Here is a 23,962-nt window from a genome sequence, read left to right on the forward strand (position 1 = left end):
TCTAACAAAGTGATGCCCATGCTGCTAGTCTGAAGACTGTAACTGAAGTGGGCCTTGGACTACTGGGTATCAAAATCAGGTGTAGGTGAAAATGCAGATTCCTGGGCGCTACTCATGAGACATTCTGATTCCTCAGATCTTGAGTGGGTCCCAGATCTTACTCACCAGCACCCTAAGGAATCTCTGGAGACCACGTTTTAAGAAACATTGCCTGGACCTCTACTAGCACTTTTAACTTGGAGGTGAAGTATAACGAGGTGAGATGATCTGCAAGGTCATTGTGCAAGTCAAGGACAACTCCATTCTCCATGTTGCTTGGACCCTAAACCTTGAAGCATCCTGGACTCCTCTTTCCTTCCCACCCCACATTGAGCAAATCCTGGCGGCTCTTCCTTCAAAACATATTCAGATTTTCTTTAAATGACTCCAGCAAACAAGACAGACTTGGGAACAGGAGGGTAGATAAAACAAGAAGGTAAAATGTTGATAATTATTGAAACAGAGTTCATTTTATTACTCACAATTTTATGCATATTTGAGTTTTTCCACGATAAAAATTTTTATTTTTAAGTCTTTGATCCAACAAATCCATTTCTGGGAATTTATCTTAATGAAAATTTTAGATATAGAAAAACTCTCACAAATAAAAATTTTTTTTTTAATAGTTACTTATATAATAGTAAAAATTGGGAACACACTAAACTGTAATAATACAAAATGGACAAAGTAAACTATGGGATATCCCTTAATAGGACTTTATATCATTAAAAATGTTTATTCGAGCTATGTCCTAACATGAAAATATGATATACTATTAAATGAAAAAACAAGGCCTTGAATTATATGTGCTGCATGACTAAAACAATGCAAAGACTTAAAAGACCGAAATTAAAAAATAATCTTATATACTCAGAATCTCATCTGTATCCCTGCGACAGACAGCCCGAACTGGTCTCTCTGTTTTGCCCCTCCCTCCCTCCAGCCTCTTCTCCACGTGGCAACCAGAGTCCTTTGAAAAGGTCAATCAGATCATGATCCTCCTGGGTCTGGAACCCTACAAAGGCTTCCCATATCTCTCTGAATAAAAGCCAAGTCTACATCTCCGATGGCCCTGATCTACCGCTCTATTCCTGGCTGCGTCCCTGCCACTCCAGCTGCACTGGCCTCCTTGCTACTCTTCAAACACACTCCAGCTTCAGGGCCTTTGCATAGCTGTGTCCTCAGCCTCCAGACATGTGGGTGGGTATGCTCCTTCCTCAAGAGCGGCTCCTCAGAGCTGAGCTCCTTATCTAAAGCAGCACCACCATCACCCCCATATCCTTTATTTTTCTTCATAGCACTTATCAACACCTCCTATGGTACATTTATTTTATTTGTCTTCCACTTACTAGAATACCAATTCCTTGAGAGCAAAGACTTTATCTGTCTTGTTCTCTGCTGTATCCGTGGTACCTAGCCCAGAGCCTGGCACGTGGTAGGTGGTCAATAAATACCTGTTGAATAAAAGAATAACTACCCCTGGAAACTGTAAGTTTCATGTGGGCTTTGCTTCTTGGGGGACCTCCCCCTCCCCGGGGCCTCCTGGTAGTGGCACACCCACAGCAGGTGCCCAGTGGGTACTCAGGTGGCCAGTGGGTTTTCCATCCACCTCCACAGTACACACAGTGTCAATAAAGTGCATTCTGTGAACTGGAGGCAGCAGAGCATGGTGGCTAAGAGTACTGGCTTTGGGAGGTCAAACTCTGGCTTACCACCACCAGCCGTGTGGCCTTGGGCAAATTACAGGGAGTCTCTGGGCATTAATTGTTCCCTGTATAGAAAGGGAAGGATACTCACAGTTCCTATTTTCCAGGGCTTGGTTCCAGACTAAACAAGATCATGCCCAAAAGGACTTAGGAAGCACAGTGCCTGGCACAGAGTAGGTGTGCACTAAGAGGCAGTCAAATTCATCAATAGCCTTTGACTCTTTCAAGTTTACAACGCCTTTTATATACAGCCTTTATCTGAGTTAATCCTTTCAACAGTCTGTCGGTTTTATCACCGTTTTATAGGTAAGGAAACTGGGTTGAAGAGGGGTAAAGTACATGCCCACAGACCACAGTTGAAGCTGACTAGAAATCTGTGCCCTTTCCTCTAGAAACACTGCTGATGCTAATCAGGATGATTTGGATGGCCCATCAGAGCTCCACCTTCTAAAGTGTGGGCCTAGTGTGAGGCTGCCAACAGCAAACGGAGGTGGCCAATGAGTCTACTCCCCACTTGTCATGACCCCATGGAAGCAGGGGATGCACTGGCTCCCGTGTCTAGGGCTGTTTCTCTGAATGGGGCTTGTGAGCAAGTCTAGACCAATAAGCCATCTCAAAGAGGCCACCCAGGATTGAAAACACTTCACTCTTTGCCCAAGAGAAAACCATACAAAGCGCTTTCTGGAGTTTCTCCCACCAGAGTTGAACAGTACTTCAAAGTAGCAAATGCCGTCTCTGGTGTTTGAGTCCCCCATCACCCTGCCACCTCTGACCTCTGACCCAATTTGCACAGGGGCTATGGACCTGGCTCGCTATCAGAGCCGCCTCTACCATTCCAGGATTAAAGGTCGAGGGAGGTTTAAGAGATCGGCAGGGAACAGTTATGGAAATTTAGAACCACATAGTCGAAAAAGCATATTCTCAGGAGTCGTGGATTATTAAAACTGCAGCATCTGAGAAACAAACCTACGACTTGTAATATCTTAAGCCTCATGGTGCTGGTAGAGAGATTATACTGGATGGGAAGGGGCAAACCAGCATCCAAACTGGGAATTCCAATGGTTCCTGGCATGTTCTATCTGGTCAGAAGGTTGGGCAACACTCCCTTGCGAGAATATGGTCTGAGGGCTTCTGTTGCAGGAGAGGAACAGGCTCTGGATACCAACCTAATGGCTAAATTCTACCAATCAGGTCTTTGAGGCAGGACAGCAGAAGGGGAGTAGAAAGCCTTCAGAAGGAGCCCACAAGGCCAGCAAGCCCTGGCTCCCAATGATGCGTTCTGAGCCCCTGATGGTGTCAGGTTTGTGCAGGCCACCGACCACCAAAAGACCGACTGATGGCAATGCCATGATCGTCCAGCAAGATGTCACGTGCTCCTTGCCAGAATGTGCCGTATGAGCAGCACCTGGCTGTTTGTGGAGCACTGCACAGCACCAGGTTTGATAAAGTACATTTGCATAGTGTTTATGCTGGAGGAGGGTGTTCATGCCCTAAACCCCAGAAATGGCCTAGGAAGGGGGGAATGACAAGGGCTCTGGGTAGGCAGAGGGGACAGGTCTGAAGGCCACTTCGGGGGTCACCTGGAAGAGCAGTCAATACACCCACCCCTGGCCTCAGCCATATCTAGTTAAGGTCACTTAATGTATCTATGCTAGTGGACTTCATGGATTTTTAAAAATGAAGGAGAGTTCTGGAGTAGTCACGATCTTGTACGAAAATGATTTAAAAAAAAAAATACACACACACACACATATAACTCTCTCTGAAGAGAGAGTTCATCATCCCAGGCTGCTCAGAGCAGGGCAGACCAAAATGTAGAGTTGGACTGCTCTGCTGATGTGAGAATTCCCAAAGAAACAGCAGGAAGCACATGGGGAGGGAGAGAGGCTTAGAAGTCCTGCACCCTGGGAGATGGGCCTCCTCCCCCTCCAGGAAGTCCCTGGTACCTTTCCATCTCTGGCAGGCAAGCAAGGAGCTTGTGCCCTTGGGGATCAATCCTGGGAGCATCTCTGGCTGCCAGGCCTGGCTGGAGGGCCCAGCTCAGACTGGTGATGTGCTCCAGCCCAGATCAGAACTCATCCCGAAGCTTAGGGGGCCTGTCCATGCCAAAGAAAGAGGATGGCCTCCCCTGGAGGTCCCGTTCCCGCTTCACGAAGGCAGTGAAGGAGGAAACACAGTTGCCAATGAAGTGGTCAGCTTGGCCAAGGATGTACAGGTCGATCTGGGCCACCTCGGGCTTCAGGCTCACCACCTTCACCTGCAGGAGGAAGGGTAGAGGGGATCAGCCAAGGTGGCTGCAGGCCATGGTCTATACTCCCAACCTTCTTCCCTGGAGCTGATGTTAACGGACACAGAGGAGGAGAGAGGGTGAAGACGTGGAGTTGGGTGTCTGAGAGGTATCACCCAGCTGCTGCCCATGTCCACGTGGAACACCTTGACCCCAGCACCTTCTCCCCACCTCCAGCCTCAGCTCCAAATGCATAATTCATTCACATCTCTGTACCTTTGCTTGTGTTGTTCCCTCTGCCTGGAATGCCTTTTCCCCACCCATTAAAATCTGGATCATAATCTCAAGGCTCAGTTCAAGGTCTACCTTTCTTGTAAAGCCTTAGTCTGATGGGCTCCGCCCACCAAATCTGTGATCTGACCAAACAGTGCCCCTACTCATCCAGTTCTGCCGCCTGGATGCCACCTCCTTCTCCCATGGACTCCACCTCTAAGCCAAAGTCCTGTCCACTCTATCCCCAAGATACTCCCCAGAGGAGTAGTTATCAGTATCATCAGCTCAGCACCAGCCCAGCTTCATGGAGGAGCAAGGATGAGAGCAGTGGCACAGGAACAGGAAATAGCAAACAGTAAGTGGCTCAAAGTGTCACAAACGCATCAACTCTAAAATCTCACCAAAAAAAAAAAAAAAACTCCCTGGGACTCTCCAGATGCTTCACCTTAGTAGAGAGGTGGGGGTGCGGGCAGAGCTGGGGCTGAAAGAACTTTGCTGTCACACAGATTTCTGATGTAACGAAAACCACCAACATGTCAGTTAGATTGTAGCAAAGAAATAATACTAGTTCAATCACAGCCAAAATCCCCCAAACAATTCTACCCACAACCTGAAACTTACCCACTCTGTGTCATACCCACTATAATTAGCTCTGGAACCATCTTGGGTAAATTCTATCCTTTCTTGGGACTTTGGTTTCCTCAGCTATAAAATGCAGGGGTTGGGTCAGAAGACCCCCAAAGTCTCTCCCAGCTCTGATGTTCTATCTCTAAAATGGGTGGGTAGGAGATGAGCATGCACTGACTCAGCACTTCCTCTATACCCTGGGGCAAGAGAGAGAAAGGGAGCCCCTCGACATAAAGCCAAGGGCACCCACTGCTGGAAAGCAGGTGTCTGTCTTTTAAGGTCTATATGCGCATTTAAGGCCTTAACTCATTCAACAAATTCTTACTGATGCTTATTATTAAGTCAGTCAGTTTATCCAAACATACTTATTACCTACTCTCTACTGATACAATATGCATTTACCACGCACATTCTGCTAGGTATTCATATACTGAATACTTATTATTTACAGCTTCTTTAAGCATTTACTGGAAACCCTGGTGGCGTAGTGGCTAAGAACCACGGCTGCTAACCAAAAGGTCAGCAGTTCGAATCCACCAGATGCTCCTTGGAAACACTATGGGGCAGTTCTGTTCTGTCCTGTAGGGTTGCTATGAGTTGGAATTGACTCAACGGCAATGAGTTTTTCTTTTTTTTTAAGCATTTACTAAGCACAAAAGAGCCTTCCCTTTATTCAACCACCTACTTCTTTTATTGATGATAGTTAACTTTATTGAACACTTACGTTGTCCCAGGAACTGATTTAACTGCTTTATACCTGATCTTTATAACCACACTATGAAATGGGTACTATTCTCAGTCCCATTTTACAGACGAAGAAACAGAGCACAGAGAAGTGAACTAACTCGTGCAAGGTTGCACAGTAAATAAAGTCCAAGTTCTCTGGCTCAGAGTCCATGCTCTTCACCCCTCTGCTATACTGGATCTCTACCAAGGGCCCACACTTTATGTCCTTCTTCAACATTTACTGAGCACTTACTATGTGTTAGGCACAGTACCAGACACTGGTGATGGTAGGGTGAGTGTCTACCCCCAAGGAGGTCAAAACACTAGGCTAGACGCCAAGGAATACAACAGTGATTCAGCCTTGATTCTTGACTTCAAGGAGCCCACAGTGCCTAGGAAGAAAAAGACATGTCCCTACAGTCTGTGAGAGCTCTTAGCAGGGACATATTAACTCCAGGAGTGGAGGGAAAGTGGGGGATCTACAGAGGAGGTGTTTGAGCTGGGGTTTGAAAGAAGGATAAGAATTAGAGAGGGAGTGAATGTCCAAGCAGAGGAAACGGCCCAGGCAAAAGCCTGGTGGGATAACATGAAGCATGTGGTGGGAGCAGTGGGGCCACCTTGGCGCTTTGTTGGACCTTGTTCCCGCTGCACACCCAACCTGGCACTCCCACCTCCCACTCTCATGCATACCTTCCCTGTGAAGAGCTGTTGGATCTCAGGCACATAGCTCTCAGAATCTGTGGCGATGTAGACAGACTGGGCGTTCAGTGCCTTCACCCAGAGCTTCACGGCCCGCTGGATTTCCTTTAGGTCGGGGAGGCACATGGTCATGGTGAGCGGTGCAGCTGCGCTGCGGCTATAGCCCACACACTGAGGTGAGGCCATGAAGTGGGAGCCTGCAGTCCCATCCTTAAGCATGGTGCAGGCATTCTTCTATGGAGGGACAGGAATGGGGCCAGAGTTAAAGACAAGCAACTGTTCCCGGAACCTCAGTGGCAAGAACTAGTAGTGGAAAAAGATAGGCTATATAGGAGTAGCTCAATTAGCTTTTATTTATTTTTTTAAAAAGCACTAAGGGAAGAGGGAAATGCATCAAAATAGTTAACAGTGGTTATTCTGTGTGGTGGGATATTGTGTTTTATAAAATTTCTTTTTCTCCGGCATATGCATTATCTAGGACCTCCAGTAGAATTCTGAACAGTGGTGGTTATAATGGGCAGCCTTATCTGATTCCTGACTTCAGTAGGAAGGCTTCTGATAGCTCCCCATGAAGTATGATGTTTGCTGTGGGTTTCGGAGAGATAGCCTTTATCAAGTTAAGGTGGGGTCCCTTCTATTCCTGGTTGGTTACGAGTTGGTATCAAGAATGGGTGTTGACTTTTATCAAATGCTTTCTTGGCCTCTACTGAAATGATCATATGATTTTTCTTCTTTGGGTGTTAATAGTAAATTTCATTGCATTCCTGGCATAAATTCTGCTTGTTCGTGTTGTATGTTCTTTAACACACTATCGGATTTTATGTGCTAATATTTTACTTAGGGTCTATGCATCTGTGTTTATAAGTGAGCACAGGTAATAAACTTTCTGAGTTGACCTTATCTGAGTTTGGTATTAGTGTTAAGCTAGCTTTATATATATATATATATGTACATATTAAAAATGGTTAGCATCCCGAATCTTTTTATGTTCTAGGAAAGTACAGATGAGAATTATCTGTTCCTTGAAGGTTTGGCTGAAACCCACCCATAAAATAAACCAGGTCTGGTTTCTTTCCTTTGTAGAAGGGGGGTAGGGAGGGAACCTAGTGAATAAATGTGTGACTGCCTCTTCATTTGACTATGAGTGCATTTTAATCTAATTTCTATACTTTTCAGTATTTTCCAGGTTTTCAACAATAAACATTTCTAAAACACACACATATCTTCTTTTTATAAATTAAGGAGACTGCCTATATTGGTCCTGCCCATTTTCAAAAGGAGGATAACCTTATGAGGTTCCTACACATTTAAGCAGCCTCCAAATTCCGGGAGGATGAGATCTTTATTTCTTGGGAGTCCCACCCAATCTCCAATAGCTTGTCTTTCAACAGGGAACCTGCTAGCTCAACACTGAGCTAGGGCAGAGTACTCCTGGGCTGTGGGTCTCTCCCCGGCTTGCTGCCTGACCTGGGGTCTAGCTCCATCCCTCAGTCTATCCATCTGCAAAATGAGGATACAAATGGAAACTGTCAAAATAAGAGCTGGGAACAACAACAAAATAAATAAGTAAGAGCTGGCAAGCAAGCACTGTGGGGCCACATTCCTGACACGTGCTGCAGTGGGATCATGGGACACAATCCCATAGACTTGGCTGGAGTTCTCTCTGCCCTGGCTGGGACCTGGTGTCCTGGGCTCAGTTTTCAAACCCCTCAGGCCTGGGCTCTGCTCAGGGATCTGTCACAGTCAGCCCGTGAGAGGAAGAGGGAGTTACCCAGTCGGAGCCGATGCGCAGATGAATGCCCACATAGGGCCGGATGAGGTGGATGTGGATCTGGGCTTCTCCCGTCCTCACCATCTCGTCTGACCACACCATGTACTTTTGGAGCGGCCTATGTTCCTCTAGCACAGGGAACTGGGCTGGGGCCCCAGGCAGGGCGAGCACCGGATGTTCCTTTGGGGAAAATCTAGGCATGAGATGGAGAAGGGGAAGTCAGAGGACGCAAAGCCTGGCTGTCCCCCAACCCCCGCCCCGGGAAAAAGGATGGCGTTGCACCATGTCCCCAGGACCCTGCAGAGGGGCCCCTGTAACATGCAAGAAGCACGAGAGGTTGTAAAATCCCAACGGGCTGATAAGAAACCTTGGTGGCTGCTGCGACAGGCACAATATGCAATCCTGTCTCGCCTCACGGAATTTACAACCCTCTTTGCTTGTTTAACAATTAAAAATTTACAGTAGAGCATTCCAACCTTTTGTATGTCATGCTGGCTTCCAATCTGTGGTGTGGTAATTCACTCCAGGGTGGGGTGTCTGGATGAGCTTTTGCCCTTTTACCCACACGGCAGGGTTGGGACGTGCAGCTGCTTATAGAGGGCAATGGACGGGGGACACTTACCGGAAATGTGTACACTGGGTTATACCACCTACTCAACATTCAACCCATAGTTATTGACTGCCTACTGTGTGCTGGGACCCAGGGGAGAATGAGCAAGGCAGCGTCCCTGCCCTCATGGGATGCACCAGAGGTCTGCAGACCCCCTGTTACATCCTCCCAGGGACTCTCCTTCCCCCTTTGTACACTCTGCACTTTTGTAATTATTTCACATCTGTCTTTCCTGCTGGGCTCAGGCCAGTGTCTAGTACAGTGTCTGGCACATGTAAGAGCTCAACAAATATTTGTTGACTGACTGAATGAGGAGTAAACCTGTGTTTCCTAAACCCAGCAACACAAGACAACTGACTGTTCCATGAACTTGAAATGCACTTTCAAACTCCAGATCTCTGCAGACTTCTTCCCTCAACCTATAATGCTTCCCCTTGCCAGGCAAAACCTTTTCTTAAAATTATGAAATATGTAGAGCCACTCTGGAAAAAGTTTGGCAGTTTCTTGTAAAACTAAACCTGTGCTTGCAATACAACCCAGCCATTGTGCTCTTGGGTATCTATTCCGGAGAAAGGAAAAGTTATGTTTACATAAAAAAACTGTATGTGGATGCTCATAGCAGCTTTATTTGTAATAGCAAAAAACTGGAAACAGCCCAGATGTCCTTCAACAAGGGAAGAGTTAAACTGTGGTACATCCATACCATGGAATACTACTCAGCAATAAAAAGGAATGAAATACTGATGCTCGCAACCACCTGGATGGATAGCAAGGGAACTATGCGGAGTAAAAATAGTCAATCCCAAAAGGTTACACATGGTATGAGTCCATTCATAACAGAAATGGAGAACAGGTTCGTGGTTGCTAGGGTTTATGGATAAGGAGCGGGATGTGTGCAGAAGCAACCCAGGGTTCCTTGTGATTAAAAAACTGTTCAGTATCTTGACTGTGGTGAATACACATATCTATACATGTGATGGAGCCCTACTGGCGCAGTGGTTAAGAGTTTGGCTGCTAACCAAAAGATCAGCAGTTTGAACCCACCAGCTGCTCCCTGGAAACCCCATGGGGCAGTTCTACTCTGTCCTGTAGGGTTACTATGAGTCAGAATCGACTCGACGGCAATGGGTTTGGTATTTTTTTTTTTTTATACATGTGATAAAATGTTATAGAGCCAACTATACACACGCGCACACAAGTGAATATAAGTAAAACTGGAGAAATCTGAAGAAGACAGGTGAGCTGTATCAATGTGCACATTCTGGTTGAAATACTGTACTGTAGTTTACAGAATGTTACCAGTGGGGGAAACTGGGTAAAGGGCACACAGGATCTTTGTGTATTATTTCTTACAACTGCCATGTGTATCTACAATGATCTCAATGATAATGATAATTTCAGTTGAAAACTATGAAACAGGAAGATAATAGAATAATTTAACAATTCACATACCTGTGAACCAGTTTAGCAGATACTAATACTTTGCTTCATTTAATCTCAGATTTTTTTAAAAGATACATACTTTAATAAACCTCTATCCCATTGTCTCTTTCCCTTTTCTTCCCCTTCCCATAAGATAATATGTTTTTATGCATGTTTATGCTTTTACTATACATATTTTTAAAAAATCAAAAAACTTTTTACACAGTGTAGTAAAGGGTCAAGCCAGACTGCCCATTCTAATGCTGACTATGTGACTTACTAACTTGGGCAGGTGACTTAACCACTTTGTGCCTTGGTGTCCTCTGTATAACAGAGCTGGCAACACTTCCTACCTCATAGGGCTGTTGAAAGGATTAAATGGGTTAATACAAACAAACCACTTAGAACACTACTTGGCACATAGAAAGTGCTCAGAAAATTCTATTACTATTATATTGCACATAACCTATCTCAACTTGCTTTTTTTCAATTTAACTTTGTTTTAGAGATTTGGTCGTGTGGATCATGTGATCATGTTAGCTTCTCTTTTAAGTATTCCATTTTGCATGAATAAACCGCAATTGATTTATTTATTCCTCTCCTGATGGAAAATGAGGTTGTTCCAATCTTTCACTCACGTACCGGTGCTGCTATGGACATACCACTCATTATTCACACCCAATCCAAATATCTTGCTCAGCAAGCTCCTTCCAATCCTCTAAGACCAGCCGTCACTCCCAAGCCTCAGCTGTCTGGGGAGGGCTCCCTATTCCACTTCTCCTGTGTCACTCTCTGCACAATGATGTGCTCAACAACCGCCTTCCTTGCTCGACTGTCAGCTCCACGAAATTAGGAACCTTGTGGTCTTGTTCACCATTATTCCTGCACACACTGGTCCAGAGCCTGTGCCAAGGAAGTGACAGACAAGAGTTCATCGATGGCCTGCCTCTATATAACACTTGTCTTGTTTGACTCTAATTGTCTGTCTATGCATACGTATATGTGAATCTTATTGAGCCTTATTATGTGACAGGCAATGTTCCAATTGCTTTATGTGTATTAACTCATTTGAATCTCATGAGAGCCCTGTGAGGTAGGCACTATTGTTATTCTTATTTTACAGACGAGGAAACTGAAGCACAGAGAAGTTAGGTAATGTGCTCAAAGTCACACAGCTGGGAATTGAGGGAGCTGGGATTTGAATCCAGGCAGTATGCTCCAGAACCTAAGTTCTTAACTACTACATCTCAGTCCTAGCTCGCCCACCCCCGTCAATAAGCACCTCAAAAGCTGGGAGAACGATAATGCATAGATGGGCTCAGATATCCATCACTTTCATATCATGCATCCCTGGACTACAAACCCTAGCACTTCTTTTACTTCAAAAAACAACAAATTTCTATCTTGTTAATCTACTGTTATTTTTCCTGCTACAGGTAGCCTAACTTAAGCCCGATATACCTAGACCTATGATCTGCAAACTTCTTTTACATTACCTGGAACCCTGATATACAAGAGGGTTATGGGTGGAAGCTGGTAGGGAGGGAGGAACTGAGCCTTTCCAACTTGGCCCCCAATCCCTGCCCCCACGAAGGCCCAGAGACAATTCTCAAGAATTCTGAGGAACAGTTCGAAAACCACTGATCTTATTCATCCTCTTCATTTCATAGAGGGAGCACTGAGGCCGGAGAGGGGAAGCAATCTGCTTTACTGTACCATAAACCAGAGAAGACCTTCACCCTTTCCAGTTCCATTCTGCCCTACACCCTGCTCTAAAAGGACAATTTTCTTCAGCAAGTAAACATCTGCTACTTTAAAAAATGTTTAAAATACATACCCTCTCAAACTCGCCCCTACAAGCCATTCACAGGCTTGTCAGATTGTCTTACTGAGGCCTATAAAACCCTGCGTGGTCTGACCCCTGCTCACCTATCCAATCTCATCAACTGCCTGGCAGATTCAAGTTGGCCACCAAGTCTTTGAATCTCCTTCCACTCAATTGGGTCTACCTATGTCCCCTCCCAAAGCATTTAGCAGAAGTGACACTGTACTGGTTTCCAGGCCCAGGCTGTAAAGGATCAGTAGCTTCCACTTCCTGTCTCCAGGAATGCTCACTCTCTGGATGCACCCTATTGGAGCCCAGCTGCCATGCTGGAAGAAACCCGAGCCACACAGCAGGGTCAGGTATACACACACCAAGCTCCCGCATGGGAGCCAGCATCACCTGCCAGCTGTGAGTGAGCCTTCTTGGACATGCAGCCCAGCCAAGTCTGCAGATGACTTTAGCCCCAGCTGACAGCTGACTGCACCCACATGAGACCACAAGCAAGAATTACCCAGCTGAGCCCAGTAAACCCACAGAACTGTGAGAAATAAGAACTGATTGTTAAGCCACAACGTTTTGGAGTGGTTTATTACATGACAACAGATAACAGGAACATCCTACCACTCTCATCCTTGATCACTCCACACTAGTCACACTGGCCTCTTCTTTGCCCCTTAAGCATACTAGCTTGTCTCTGCCATGAAGAACTACCTTTGCCTCTAGCCCCTTGCCTGGCTGGCTCCCTCCCATCCTTCAGGCCTCAGTTCTGATCTCAGCCCTGCCAGTTACAATATCACCTATTTACATCCTTTACAGCACTTATGCCATACTGAAACTACCTCATGTATCATTTATTCACTGTCTTCTCCATCAGACTATGAGCTCCAGAAAAGCAGAGACTTTATCTGCCTCATCCTTACCTGAATCTCCAGCATCCAGCCCAGTGCTTGACACTTACGAGGTGCTCCTTAAGTACTGTATGTGTTGAAAGAAGGAAGGAGTGAAGGCAGGCAGATGCCCAGGTGGCCCTAACTCTCTCCAACAGCCTCCAGGGATCTCATCTTCCCTACTAGTCTTCCTTTCCCAGAAATTCAGCTGTAAGGCACAAATCTCCTCAAGCCCTCATGCAAGTCCTACAACTCCATGAATTCAAACAAGAATGTGGGGCAAAGAACAAGTGTTGCAGCAACGTCTCCCGACAGATGCATCCATGCAGCACTGTTCCTTCCTTCTGACTAGGACTGTGTGCTTGTTCTGACTTTCTGGAACTTGCTTTTGGACTATGTTTAGGGCTGGTGGCCTTTTTTATTTTTCCTGGCATATTGTCAGTAAGGGCAAATACTGGCAACAGAGGCAAATCTCGTTATTTGAAGGCAGTAGCTCCAAGCTATTCAGAGCTGAATGAAATGGGAGATCTAAGCAGGCAATCAAATGAGAGTGTCCTATTTGGGATCAATAATGAGGGGGATTAGCATCTTCCATGACCAAGGATCCTCAGTATCTCATGAACTAGCTCTGAAGGCAAGTCCTAAATAGGAACTGGCTGCTGTTAAAGGCACGGGTGTTTGCTCCACGGTGATTAAGAAAGGGTGCTCTGGAGTCACACTGCCTGGGTTCAAATCCTGGCTCTGCCACCTCAAGCTGTATGACCCCTCTTTGCTTCCTTTTCTTCATGTGTAAAACACAAATGGCAATAATACCTATCCCACAGACTTTTGGGGGGATTAAATGAGTTAATATTGGTAAAGACCTAGAATGGTGTCTGGCACAAAGTGAGCACTAAACAAAAACATTTTTTTCTGGTTGCCATTGAGTCAATTCCAACCCATGGTGATCCCATGTACGTCAGAGCAGAACCGTGCTCCACAGTGTTTTCAATGGAATTTATTTTCAGAAGTAGAAATAAATCATAGCTCTTATTATTAAAGACTTACGTACAGATCACAGCTGCTCACTCAACAGCAACATGACCTCAGGCAAGTTATTTAACCTCACTGAGCTTAGTCTCCTCACCTGTAAAATGGAAATTGATAATACCCATTTCATGGAAGTCCTCAAAGAATTAAATAAAGCATGTGAATAATAATAGTAACAGCCAACATTGGTTGGCCACTTACTACATACGTGCCATGCACCATATGTGCTATGAGGCAGGTGCCATTAGTACTCCTTCCATTACACCAAAGAGGAAACTCAGGCCGGAGAGCTGGAGTTGCCTGCACAGGATCACTCAGCTAGAAACAGGCAGTGCTAGGTCAGCTCAGGACTGTCTTACTCCAGAACCTGTGCTTGTTTCTCTACATCAGTCAATCTCTGGCTTACTAAATGTCACGTGTTGTGTTACACACTTACCATGTATAAATTCACATGCTCCTCACAGCTTCTGAGCTGGACTGGCACCCAGGTCTGACTTCTAAGCCCATGCTCTTTCCTGCCATGCTCTAGCACCAAGGTCAAGTGCACTGTGTTAGTTATCATCATAATGACAAGACTGTAGCTCCCTGAAGGCTGGGGTTTCCTCATTTTTATAACACCTTTGGCCCTTGAATACTGTGTCTCATACATGGCAGACGCTCTATAAATATTTCATGGCCTGCGCCTATGACCTGCTAACCTATTTTTTTAATAGGGCCTACTAGAGCATAATTAATAAAGCACATCCAGTAATTATCAGGATGACATCATTTCTCAGCCTGCACCTGAAGTTGCTCTTTTCTAGAAGCTGCTTCCAATTTTCACCTTGGGAAGAGGAAGGTAACAAGTGAGTGATTCTCACGCCTAGAGGAGGAAATTGAGACTCATGTGACTGCACAATGTTCTTTTTATGACATCTCTTATCAGCCAATAAACTCTTGCTCAACCTTGTGGCAGGTCAATGTCCCACCATGTCAGCCACTGAGATGGGAACAGATCACACAGGATCCCAAGTTCAACAGACAGAGCGGCCACACCTTATACAGCAGTGCAGGAGAGAGGGCCAGCAGAGGTGCTGAATGCCCATGGCAGGACGGTTGCGGGCCTGGGCCCTACCCCACCCCTAAACCTAGCATGCTGCCCCCTCCAAGTACCTCTGAATCCATTGGTCCTTGTAGGAAGCGCTGAAGGAAATGCCCGTGAAAAGCTCAGACTTGTTGAAACTCACATGAAACTGGTCCCAGAATGGGCCAAAGGGGTTTCCTTCCTGTAGAAAGAGTGTGGTAGAAGACTTACTGATGGGGAGGGAAAGTCGTCTAGGGGATGGGACCAAGGAACTTCAAGTGAGGGATCCCTGGGCAATGTGACTCAGGTTGAAACACCCTCATGGGATGGGCCAGTAGGAATGTCACTTTGTAGCTCTTAGGTGGGGGCTGAGGAGAGCCACTGGGCCTCCAATCTCCACCTTCAGTCTGGTTTCTGCCAGCAGATGTTCACCACAGTGTCTGAAGGAGCCTTTCCTTCTTACATGCCACATCCCGCCCACCCTGCAGCATCTGTGGGGGTCTAGGGAGAAGAGGACCTTGGGTTTGGGAATAGGGACTGGAGCTTCCAGAGACTTTCAAGACCAGCTAATCAAACACCCTCATTTTCAAGATGGAAACCAAGGCCCAGAGAGGGCAAGGCCCTTACCCAAGGTTACACAGCAAGTGAGGTCAGCGTTGGGGCTGTAAGCCAGGTCTCCTTTCTCAAAGTTCACAGCTCTTCCAACTACCCTCCTCAGACTTTAGCATAGGCACTGAAAGACTTATTCAGGGACTGTTTTATTCCCAAAGTGCCAGACATTTATGAATTTATACTAATAAAACGTGACAGCCTTTCATCTGCCCACTAAGGGGCAAGAAAATGTATAAGTTAGAGGATGGACAATGGAGCCAAATTACCTACAGCTGAATCCCAGCTCCACTACTTATTTGTGGAGTGACCTTGGGCAAGGTATTAAACCTCTGTGCCATACTCAGTTTCCTCTCTAAAAAATGGAGATATTTATAGTACTTTCCTGATGGCATTGTCTGAAGGTTAAGTGAATTAATATGTGAAAAGCTCCTTGTGTGGTACCTGGCACAAAGTAAGTGCTATGTGAGTGTGAGTATGAGTATTATTACTAATGTGGCATTTTACCATTTACAAGCACTCTTACACCTGGCCCACATAACACTTTATGAGGGAAGCAGAGTGGGGATGGGCACCTTTATGCAGAAATAAAGGCTCAGAGAAGAAAAGTTATTTGCCTAAGGTGACACCAATAACAAATGCCAGAAATAGGACTTAACTCTCCATTTTTCTATTGTAAGCCCTCTGGTGCCTTCCCCCACATACTGCCATCACACAGTGTCTCAGGGGCCTAGAGGACATGGAATGGGCAGAAGAGGTCCCCCAGCCTCACCGGACCCACCTTCATGGGGCACGTCTTTTTATCAGGGCTCCGCTGGGCTGCCACTTCAAAGCAGTAAGCTACCCGCCTCTCAGGGGGCCAGTGGGTGGGTGCCAGCTTCTCCATGAAGTCCTCCAGGCTGATGACCCGATGGTAGCCCTGGAGGGGCTCCAGCTTGAAGTACTTCTGGTAGGACACATGGAGCTACAGGAACAGGGGGAGAGAGGGGCAGAGGCCCTTCCTCAGTGTCCCAGTGGCTGTTTTAGAGACTCTTATTAAATAAAACCATACACTCCAAGACCCAGACAGATTGCACTGTATGACAATGAGAAACTTTTGGCAGAAAACACCAAAGTTAGGAAAGAAGACAGCCTAGGAAAAGACAGTCACAAACTAAAGAAAAAAAAAAGGCAACATCCTGTGTTTAAAAATGCTTGCTGGACTATAAGAAAAAAGACAAATGACTTAAGAGAAAATATGGACAAAGATAGAAGTGAGCAATTCACCACAAAAGAAATCCAAATAAACCCCTGAAACTATTGCCCTGGAGTAATCTTTAAACAATTAAACCAAAAAATATCCCCTGAAGTCTTCTTAAAACCAAACAATAGTTTAGCTTAACTAGTAAAAAAAACTGCCTTGAGCATTATGCTCCTTAAGAACTATCTATATGGGATCAAATTGACAAGAGCAACTCAAAAGATAAGACAGGTAACAGGGGGCAGTGAGTTTGTGTTAATGGAGGAGGAACAACTCAGAAAAACAGGGTGAGAATGGTTGTCCAACTCGAAGAATATAATAAATGTCACTGAATTGTACATGTAGAAACTGTTGAATTGGTGCATATTTTGCTGTGTATGGAGCACTGGTGGCAGAGTGGTTAAAAGCTTGGCTGCTAACCAAAGGGTCAGCAGTTTGAATCCACCAGCTGCTCCTTGGAAACCCTATGGGGCAGTTCTACTCTGTCCTATAGGGTTGCTATGAGTCAGAATCCACTTAACTGCAACAAGTTTGGTTTTTTGGTTTTGCTGTGTATATTCTCAACAACAACAAAATAAATAAACTCAAATAAAAAAAGAAAGGAAAGAAACCCAAACAGCCAAGTACACTCAAATCAAAAGATGTGCAACCTCACAAGGAATTAGGAAAAAGAAAGTTACAAGTACTAGACATCCCTTCTCACCCATGAGACCAACAAAAATTTAAAAGCTTAACTCTAATTGTTGGAAAGGAAGTGGGGAAATGGGCACTCTCAGATAGGGGTGGTATATTTTAGAATAACCACTTTGAAATGCAATCTGGTACTATCTACTAGAATTTAAAGCGCTCCTTCCACTCCTGGGTATTTTCCCTAGAGAAGTTCTTACATTCTGCACCAGGAGATGAGTGCAAGAATGCTCAGTGCCACTATGGAAGTACAGGAAAGAACTTGGAAGGAGTCACACCAAATATACTAAATTCATGATAGTGGTTGCCTCTGGGAGGAGGGAAATGGGGAAGAAGAAACTAGGATTAGCAACAGGGGCCAAGAGAGACTTTGTCTTTTATTAACTTTATCTAAAACATTTTCTTTTATTAACAAAAAAGGTGAAGCAATGCTGAGAAAATGTTAAAGTGATAACTTCTAGTGGTGGGCATAAGGATGGTGGTTGAATTAATCTTTGTATTTCTCTAGATGTAAAATTTTTTCTTAGAACACCAAGGAATAAAATTTGGACTTTATCTTACAGGTCAGTTAGGGTTAGGGTTAGCGATAAAATGGCTCCAGTCAAACAGGCCTGGGAAATGCTGAGTTAAGCTGATTTCTTTACTGCAGGACATCTGAGGGCCATTAATATACTAGTGTGTATTGGGAAGCTACAAGTTTGGTGGTGAGGGTGGGATGCGGAATTGAGAATGCAATTTCCTAAACTAATTTAACCACAGAACCCTTTCAGCATGAGCCACTGGCATTCCAATGAACAGACTTTGGGAACCTTAACTATTAGCATTGAGGTATTGCCAAAGGATTTTAATCAGAAATAATATGAGATTTGCCTATTTGAAAGATCACTCTGGTGGCAGAAAGAAGAATGTATTAATAGTAAGATTAGAGGTAGGGAAAGGAATTAGGAGGCTACTGCAATGGTCCTTTTGTGTGTCCAAGTATTCATTCAACATGTATTTACTGAGCACCTCTTACGTATCAAAGTAAGAGATGGAGAAGCGTGAACAGGCTGAAAGATATAAGGGAAGGCAAAGCAGAGGGTTTGGCATCTGAGTGCTTACAGAAAGGGAAGCACTAGGATGACCTCCAGGTTCCTGGCTTGATACCCAGATTAATGAAGGTGACATAAACTAAGGCTGGGAATACAGGAAGTGACACAGGTTTGAAAGGAAAGATGCCAAGTTCAGTTCTAGCTTTGTGAATCTGAGCTATCTGTGAGACATCTAAATTGACTCAAGAGTCTAAGAGTTAGAAACACAGGCCAGCAGTTAGAGGAGAACCTGGGCCACATATAAATTTGGGAGATACATGGAGAGTGGTGAAAGCCAGAGTTAACAGAAATTTACAGTAAAGCAAATATGGTAGTAATACCAAAAAAACCCAAACCTGCTGCTATCAAGTGGATTCCAACTCATAGCAACCCTACAGGACAGAGTAAAACCTCCTCATAGGGTTCCCAAGGAGCAGCTAGTGGATTCGAACTGCCGACCTTTCGGTTAGCAGCCATAGCTCGCTGTAGCTCTTAACCACTGTGCCACAAGGGCTCATGGCAATAATAGCAACTAGTATTTACTCAGCTCCAGGCACTGTACTCATCACTTTACATGGATTTGCTCATTTAATCCTAAGAGGTAGGGATGTAACCATTTTCAGCTGACTTATGAAGAAACCACGGCATATAGAATCTAGATAACTCACCTGAGATCATGCAGCTAAAAACAAAGCAGAAAAAGGAGAAACACCAACATTTAAACAGCAGAAGGAGAAAGAGGAGCCCCCAATACAGCATAAAGAGGAAAATGTTGAGAAAACTAGTTGCCGTCAAGTCAACTCCAACTCGTGGCAATCCCATGTGTGTCAGAGTAGAACTGTGCTCCGTACGGTTTTTAACAGTTGATTTTTTTGAAATTGCCTGGCCTTTCTTCTGAGGCACCTCTGTGTGGACTCAAACTTACAATCTTTTGATTAGCAGCCAAGCATATCAACTGCTTGTACCACTTAGGGACTCCAAAATGCTGAGAGGTCAGGGCTGAAGCAGGAGCAGGGGGTGTCTTGGAAGACAGGGGAGTAGAGAAGTCCAGGAAGGAGAGAGGTTCAAGAGGCCAAATGCCACTGAGAGGTCAGGTGAGATAAGGACTGTGAAATGACACCTGGATTTGGCAAGTCCAAGGTCCCTAGTGACCTCAGTGAGAACGGTCACAGTGGGGAAGGGTGGGGGCCAATCAGGGCAAGTTGAGTAACTCATAGAAAGCAAGGAAGTAGAGACTCATAAAGAATCTTGGCTGAGAAGGCAAGGGGAGAGAGAGCAAGCGAACCAGAGGGAGACAGATGGGCAATTTCTAAACCGTAACTAAAAAAATGAGAACACCGCCAATGGCACCCAGTTACTTCCTGTGCCCTAGGCATTTTACATTGATGTGCTGGTCTGAGTCTAAGAGGGAGGCAGACAACCTTCGAATCATGTTACAAGCACTTAACTTATTTACACCTCATCCTGGAAGATAGCAACAATTGTTACCAGCCTAGTTTACAGATGAGGAAACTGAGGCACAAAGAGGTCAAGTATTCTGCCCAGGGTACACAGCTGGTAAGTGGCCAAGCCAGGCTATGATCTCAGGTACTCTGGCTCTTAATCTCTGTTAACAACTTGTCTAAATACAGGCAAACCAAAGAAAAAATAAAACCTATGTAGAGAAAAAGGCTGTAAGAATGAAATGCTGTGCTTTGAATGTAAACCTACTGCTGTCAAGTCAATTCCGACTCATAGCAACTCTATAGGACAGAGTAAAACTGCCCCATAGGGTTTCCAAGGCTGCAATCCTTTTCGGAAGCAGACTGCCACATCTTTCTCCCGCGGAGCTGCTGGTGAGTTCAAACCGCCAACCTTTCGCTTAGCAGCTGAGCACTTAACCGCTACACCACCAGGGCTCCTTGTTTTGAACATAGTTAAGCATAATTTTTGAAGTCTATTAAAGTTTTTTAAGTTGATTCATTAAATACTAATTCAGTGCATACCAAGTACCAGGTCCCTGGGGATACTATGTGAGCAGAGACACTCACAGTGCCAGTGGAGGACACAAAGAATAAGCAAGGAATTACAAGGGTGCTAAGCATCACTGAGACACAGGATGGCAAGGGAGTCCCCAGTGAGGGGCAATCACCAGCCAGGGACTGGGATCTGGGGTGTTCCCAAGGAAAAGGAATCTAAGCGGCAACTTGATGGACTAGTAAGAAGAGATGGCAGGGGAGGGGAGAAGGTACTCCAGCTAGGGGAACTAGAATATGCAAAGGCCATGCTTTCCAGAAACTGAAGAATATAGGTAGGGGTTGAGTGCAGCAAGACAAGTGCTTACTTTGCACCAAGCACTGTTCTAAGCCCTTTATATACATTATCTCAGTTAAAATTTTCCCAACAACCCTATGAGTTTGACAAATGAGGAAACTAGGGTTCAGAGAAGTTAGGTAACTTGCCCAACGCCATACAGCCTGTGAACAGCAGAGCTGGAATTCAAACCCATGTCTGTCCAACTCCAGAGCCAGTGACCTGAACCTGAAGCCTCCACTTTCAGCCCCAGCTGGTCTCAGTCTCTGTGCATGCTATTGGTCAAACAGTGATGGGGTGAGAGGCAGCTCTGGAGCCAGACTGCCCGGGTTTGTGGCCCTGGGCAGGTTATTAACTAACCTGTGCCTCTGTTTCTCCTTCAAAACTGGCAATAGCACACTTGCCTCATAGGGATGTGGTAAGGGGGAAATGAGTTAATCCTCATGCAGCACTCAGAACACTGCCTGGCACACAGCAGGTGCTGGATAAATGTTAGCCATTGTTATGCCAGGAAGTCATTTCTGACTGGTGGTAGGGCAACCCGAGGGAGTGAGAGGTAAAGCCCAGAGAAGGACTTGGGGGCTGAGCAAAGGTGAGGAGGGTTGGGGAAGGGTGGACGCAGACGAGGGCTGAGGGCTGAGGTCAGTGGGTGGTACTCACGTTGGTGAAAGGAGGCTTGTGATGCTGGTACTCAATCCAGGGGGGTACAGCTAGGGTGCGGTTCAGCAGCTTTGCAAATGCCAGGGAGCCCAAGAAGTGATCGGCCTGGTTCCCAAAGCGCCCTGGAAATGGTACACCAGGGGTGAGGTGAGGCCTGGGGCATTGAGGGCCTGGGCCATGCTAGGCTCAGAAAGGATATGGACTCAGGGGCAGGGAAGGCCAGGAGACCAAGGAGAGCCAGGGGAGCTAAGCTAGAAGGACGGGATCAAGTCCGGACTCCTGGGTCTGACATTCAAGGCCCTTCAGGGCCCACTCCTTCAGGCTCTGCCACTCCAGGTTCTTTGCTGTTTCCCAAACATGCTCTCCACTTCCCACCCCAATCCCCTGCCTTTGCTCTTGCTGTTCCCTCAGCCAGGAAATCCCTTCCACCTCTATCTCCACCCCCCTGCAAATGAAGGGGCAACTCCAGTGCCTCATTCACCAGGACTCTTTCACCAAGTCCCTACAGTACACATTCCCCCTCTTCTGCCTCCTGCCTTGGATTTGAGTGACTTATGGTTCTTCACTTTTCCTTGAATATGCTTGCTTACTTCCTGATCTTTGCACTGGCTGTTTCCTTGCCTGTGAATGCCTCAGGGGCAAGGACCCGGTGTGATTCTTTGTTATCCCACAATGGCATCCATTCAGTCATTCCACAAATATTGAGGGCCACAATGGGCCAGCCTCTGTACTAGGTGCTGGGATGCAGGAATGAGGAAGGACAAGGTCTCTGCCCTCATGGCACTCACAGTCTAGCTGGGGAGACACTAAACATATAGAGAAATAAATACATAGTGAAAAAATTTGACATTTGCAAGAAACAAATGAAAAGTTTGGTGATGGAGAATAATCAGGAGGTGGTTACTTGGGTTGAGGTCGGCCAAGTCCTTTCTGGTGCCATTTAAGTTGAGATCTGAAGGATGGGAAGGAGTTGGTTAAGCAGAGGTGAAGGAGACGGTGTTCCAGGCAGTAGGAACAGCCATGTGATAGCAGAGGCTGGAGGACCTGAGAATGTCTAAAGAACAGAAAGGAGATCTGTGTGGCTGCAGCTGGGGGAGTAGGGGGAAGAAGTTGAGATGTAGACGACTGGCAAGGGCCAAATCATGCAGGGCCCTCAAGGCCATGGTCAGGAGTCTGAAAGCCATTGGGGGGTTTTAAGAAGCAATAGCAGAGGTAGGGTGGTTCAGTGGTAGACTTCTCGCCTTCCATACAGGAGATCCGGTTCGATTCCTGACCAATGCATATCATGCACAGCCACCACCTCTCTGTCGGTGGTGGTTTGTATGTTGCTATGATACAGAACAGGTTTCAGCAGAGCTTCCAGACTAAGACAAACTAGGAAGAAAGGACTGGCAATCTGCTTCCAAAATCAGTCAATGAAAACCTTATGGATCACAATAGTTTCATCCATACCAGACCATGGGGTTGGCACAGGACTGGGCAGTATTTCATTCAGTTGCGCATGGGGTTGCCATGACTTTTACAATGATGACCTACCACTCCATTTAAACTGTAGCCCTCAACCAGCCCTTAGATTCCGCCTTATCCTGCTTAAGCTTATTTTTCCATAGCATTTATCACTTTCTGAGATACTATGAAATTTATTTTTTATGCTTATATTTTGTTTGTCTCCCCCCAACTAAAACGAAGGGTCTACAAGGGCAGGGAGTTTTGCTGTTTTATTCACCACCGTATCCCCAGCCCAGAGAACAGGGTCCAGCACTAAGTAGGCACCCCATAAATATTTGTTGAATGAACGAAAGAATTCTTGGAGCCAGCGTGGGTCAGTGACATCAAGTCCTGCCCCACTAACTCCATTTACTAGATTCAGGCCTGGCTTAGACTGTAGCTCCGCCCATCACTAACTGTAGGACCTCGCTTACGACACATAACCGCTCTTGGCCTCAGTTTTCTCATCTGTCAAATGGAAGGTTGGACACGTTGACCCCCTCAGTGCCCTTGCAATTGGGGGCAAGAGGAGAGGAGCAGGCTTTGACCCTGCGCTGGGGTTCGTTCCTGGACCTGTTAAAGCGTCAGTGGACGCTTCGGAGGAGTGGCTTCTCCTTTCCCGGCCTCAGTTTCCCCATCTGAACAGAGGGCTCAGGAGGCCTTACCCATGCAGGGGCAGTAGAGCAGGTAACCGGCCGGGTCCCAGGAGCCCGCGGGGAGCCCAGGGAGCGGCAAAAGCAGCAGCAGGAGGGACAGGCCCGGCGGCAGAGGCAGCAGTGCCCACCCGGCGGCGCCCATGTCGCCTGCGGAGGCGGGGAGGGAAGGAGAGACGCGAGCGTCCGCCCTGCTCCCGGCTATCCCCGCGCGCCGCCCGCGCACCGTCCGGGCCGCTCTAGCTCGCCGGCGGGCGGGACCATAGAGAAACCGCGGCACCGCCCCCTCCACGGCCCGAGCGCCCGCTCGCGCGGCTCCCACAATGCACCGCACAATGGCCCGACCGCCGCCGCTACCG

At 46.2% G+C, this 23,962-nt stretch overlaps 1 protein-coding gene across 1 annotated transcript; it reads right to left on the reverse strand.

The window, feature by feature from the left end:
- Positions 1 to 3,395: 3,395 nt before the first annotated feature.
- On the reverse strand, positions 3,396 to 23,752 carry POFUT1 (protein O-fucosyltransferase 1). Its single transcript, XM_004370457.2, has 7 exons — positions 23,616 to 23,752; positions 21,463 to 21,584; positions 16,295 to 16,477; positions 14,994 to 15,106; positions 8,069 to 8,261; positions 6,289 to 6,531; positions 3,396 to 4,002 (listed from the first exon to the last, which is right to left on the reverse strand). Exons 1-7 carry the CDS (start codon positions 23,746 to 23,748, stop codon positions 3,814 to 3,816), a joined length of 1,176 nt encoding a protein of 391 aa, XP_004370514.1. The 5' UTR covers positions 23,749 to 23,752; the 3' UTR covers positions 3,396 to 3,813.
- Positions 23,753 to 23,962: the final 210 nt, after the last annotated feature.

Source organism: Trichechus manatus, unplaced genomic scaffold (genome assembly GCF_000243295.1).
Source record: "Trichechus manatus latirostris isolate Lorelei unplaced genomic scaffold, TriManLat1.0 scaffold00008, whole genome shotgun sequence".
In the NCBI taxonomy this organism is placed as follows: Eukaryota; Metazoa; Chordata; class Mammalia; order Sirenia; family Trichechidae; genus Trichechus; species Trichechus manatus.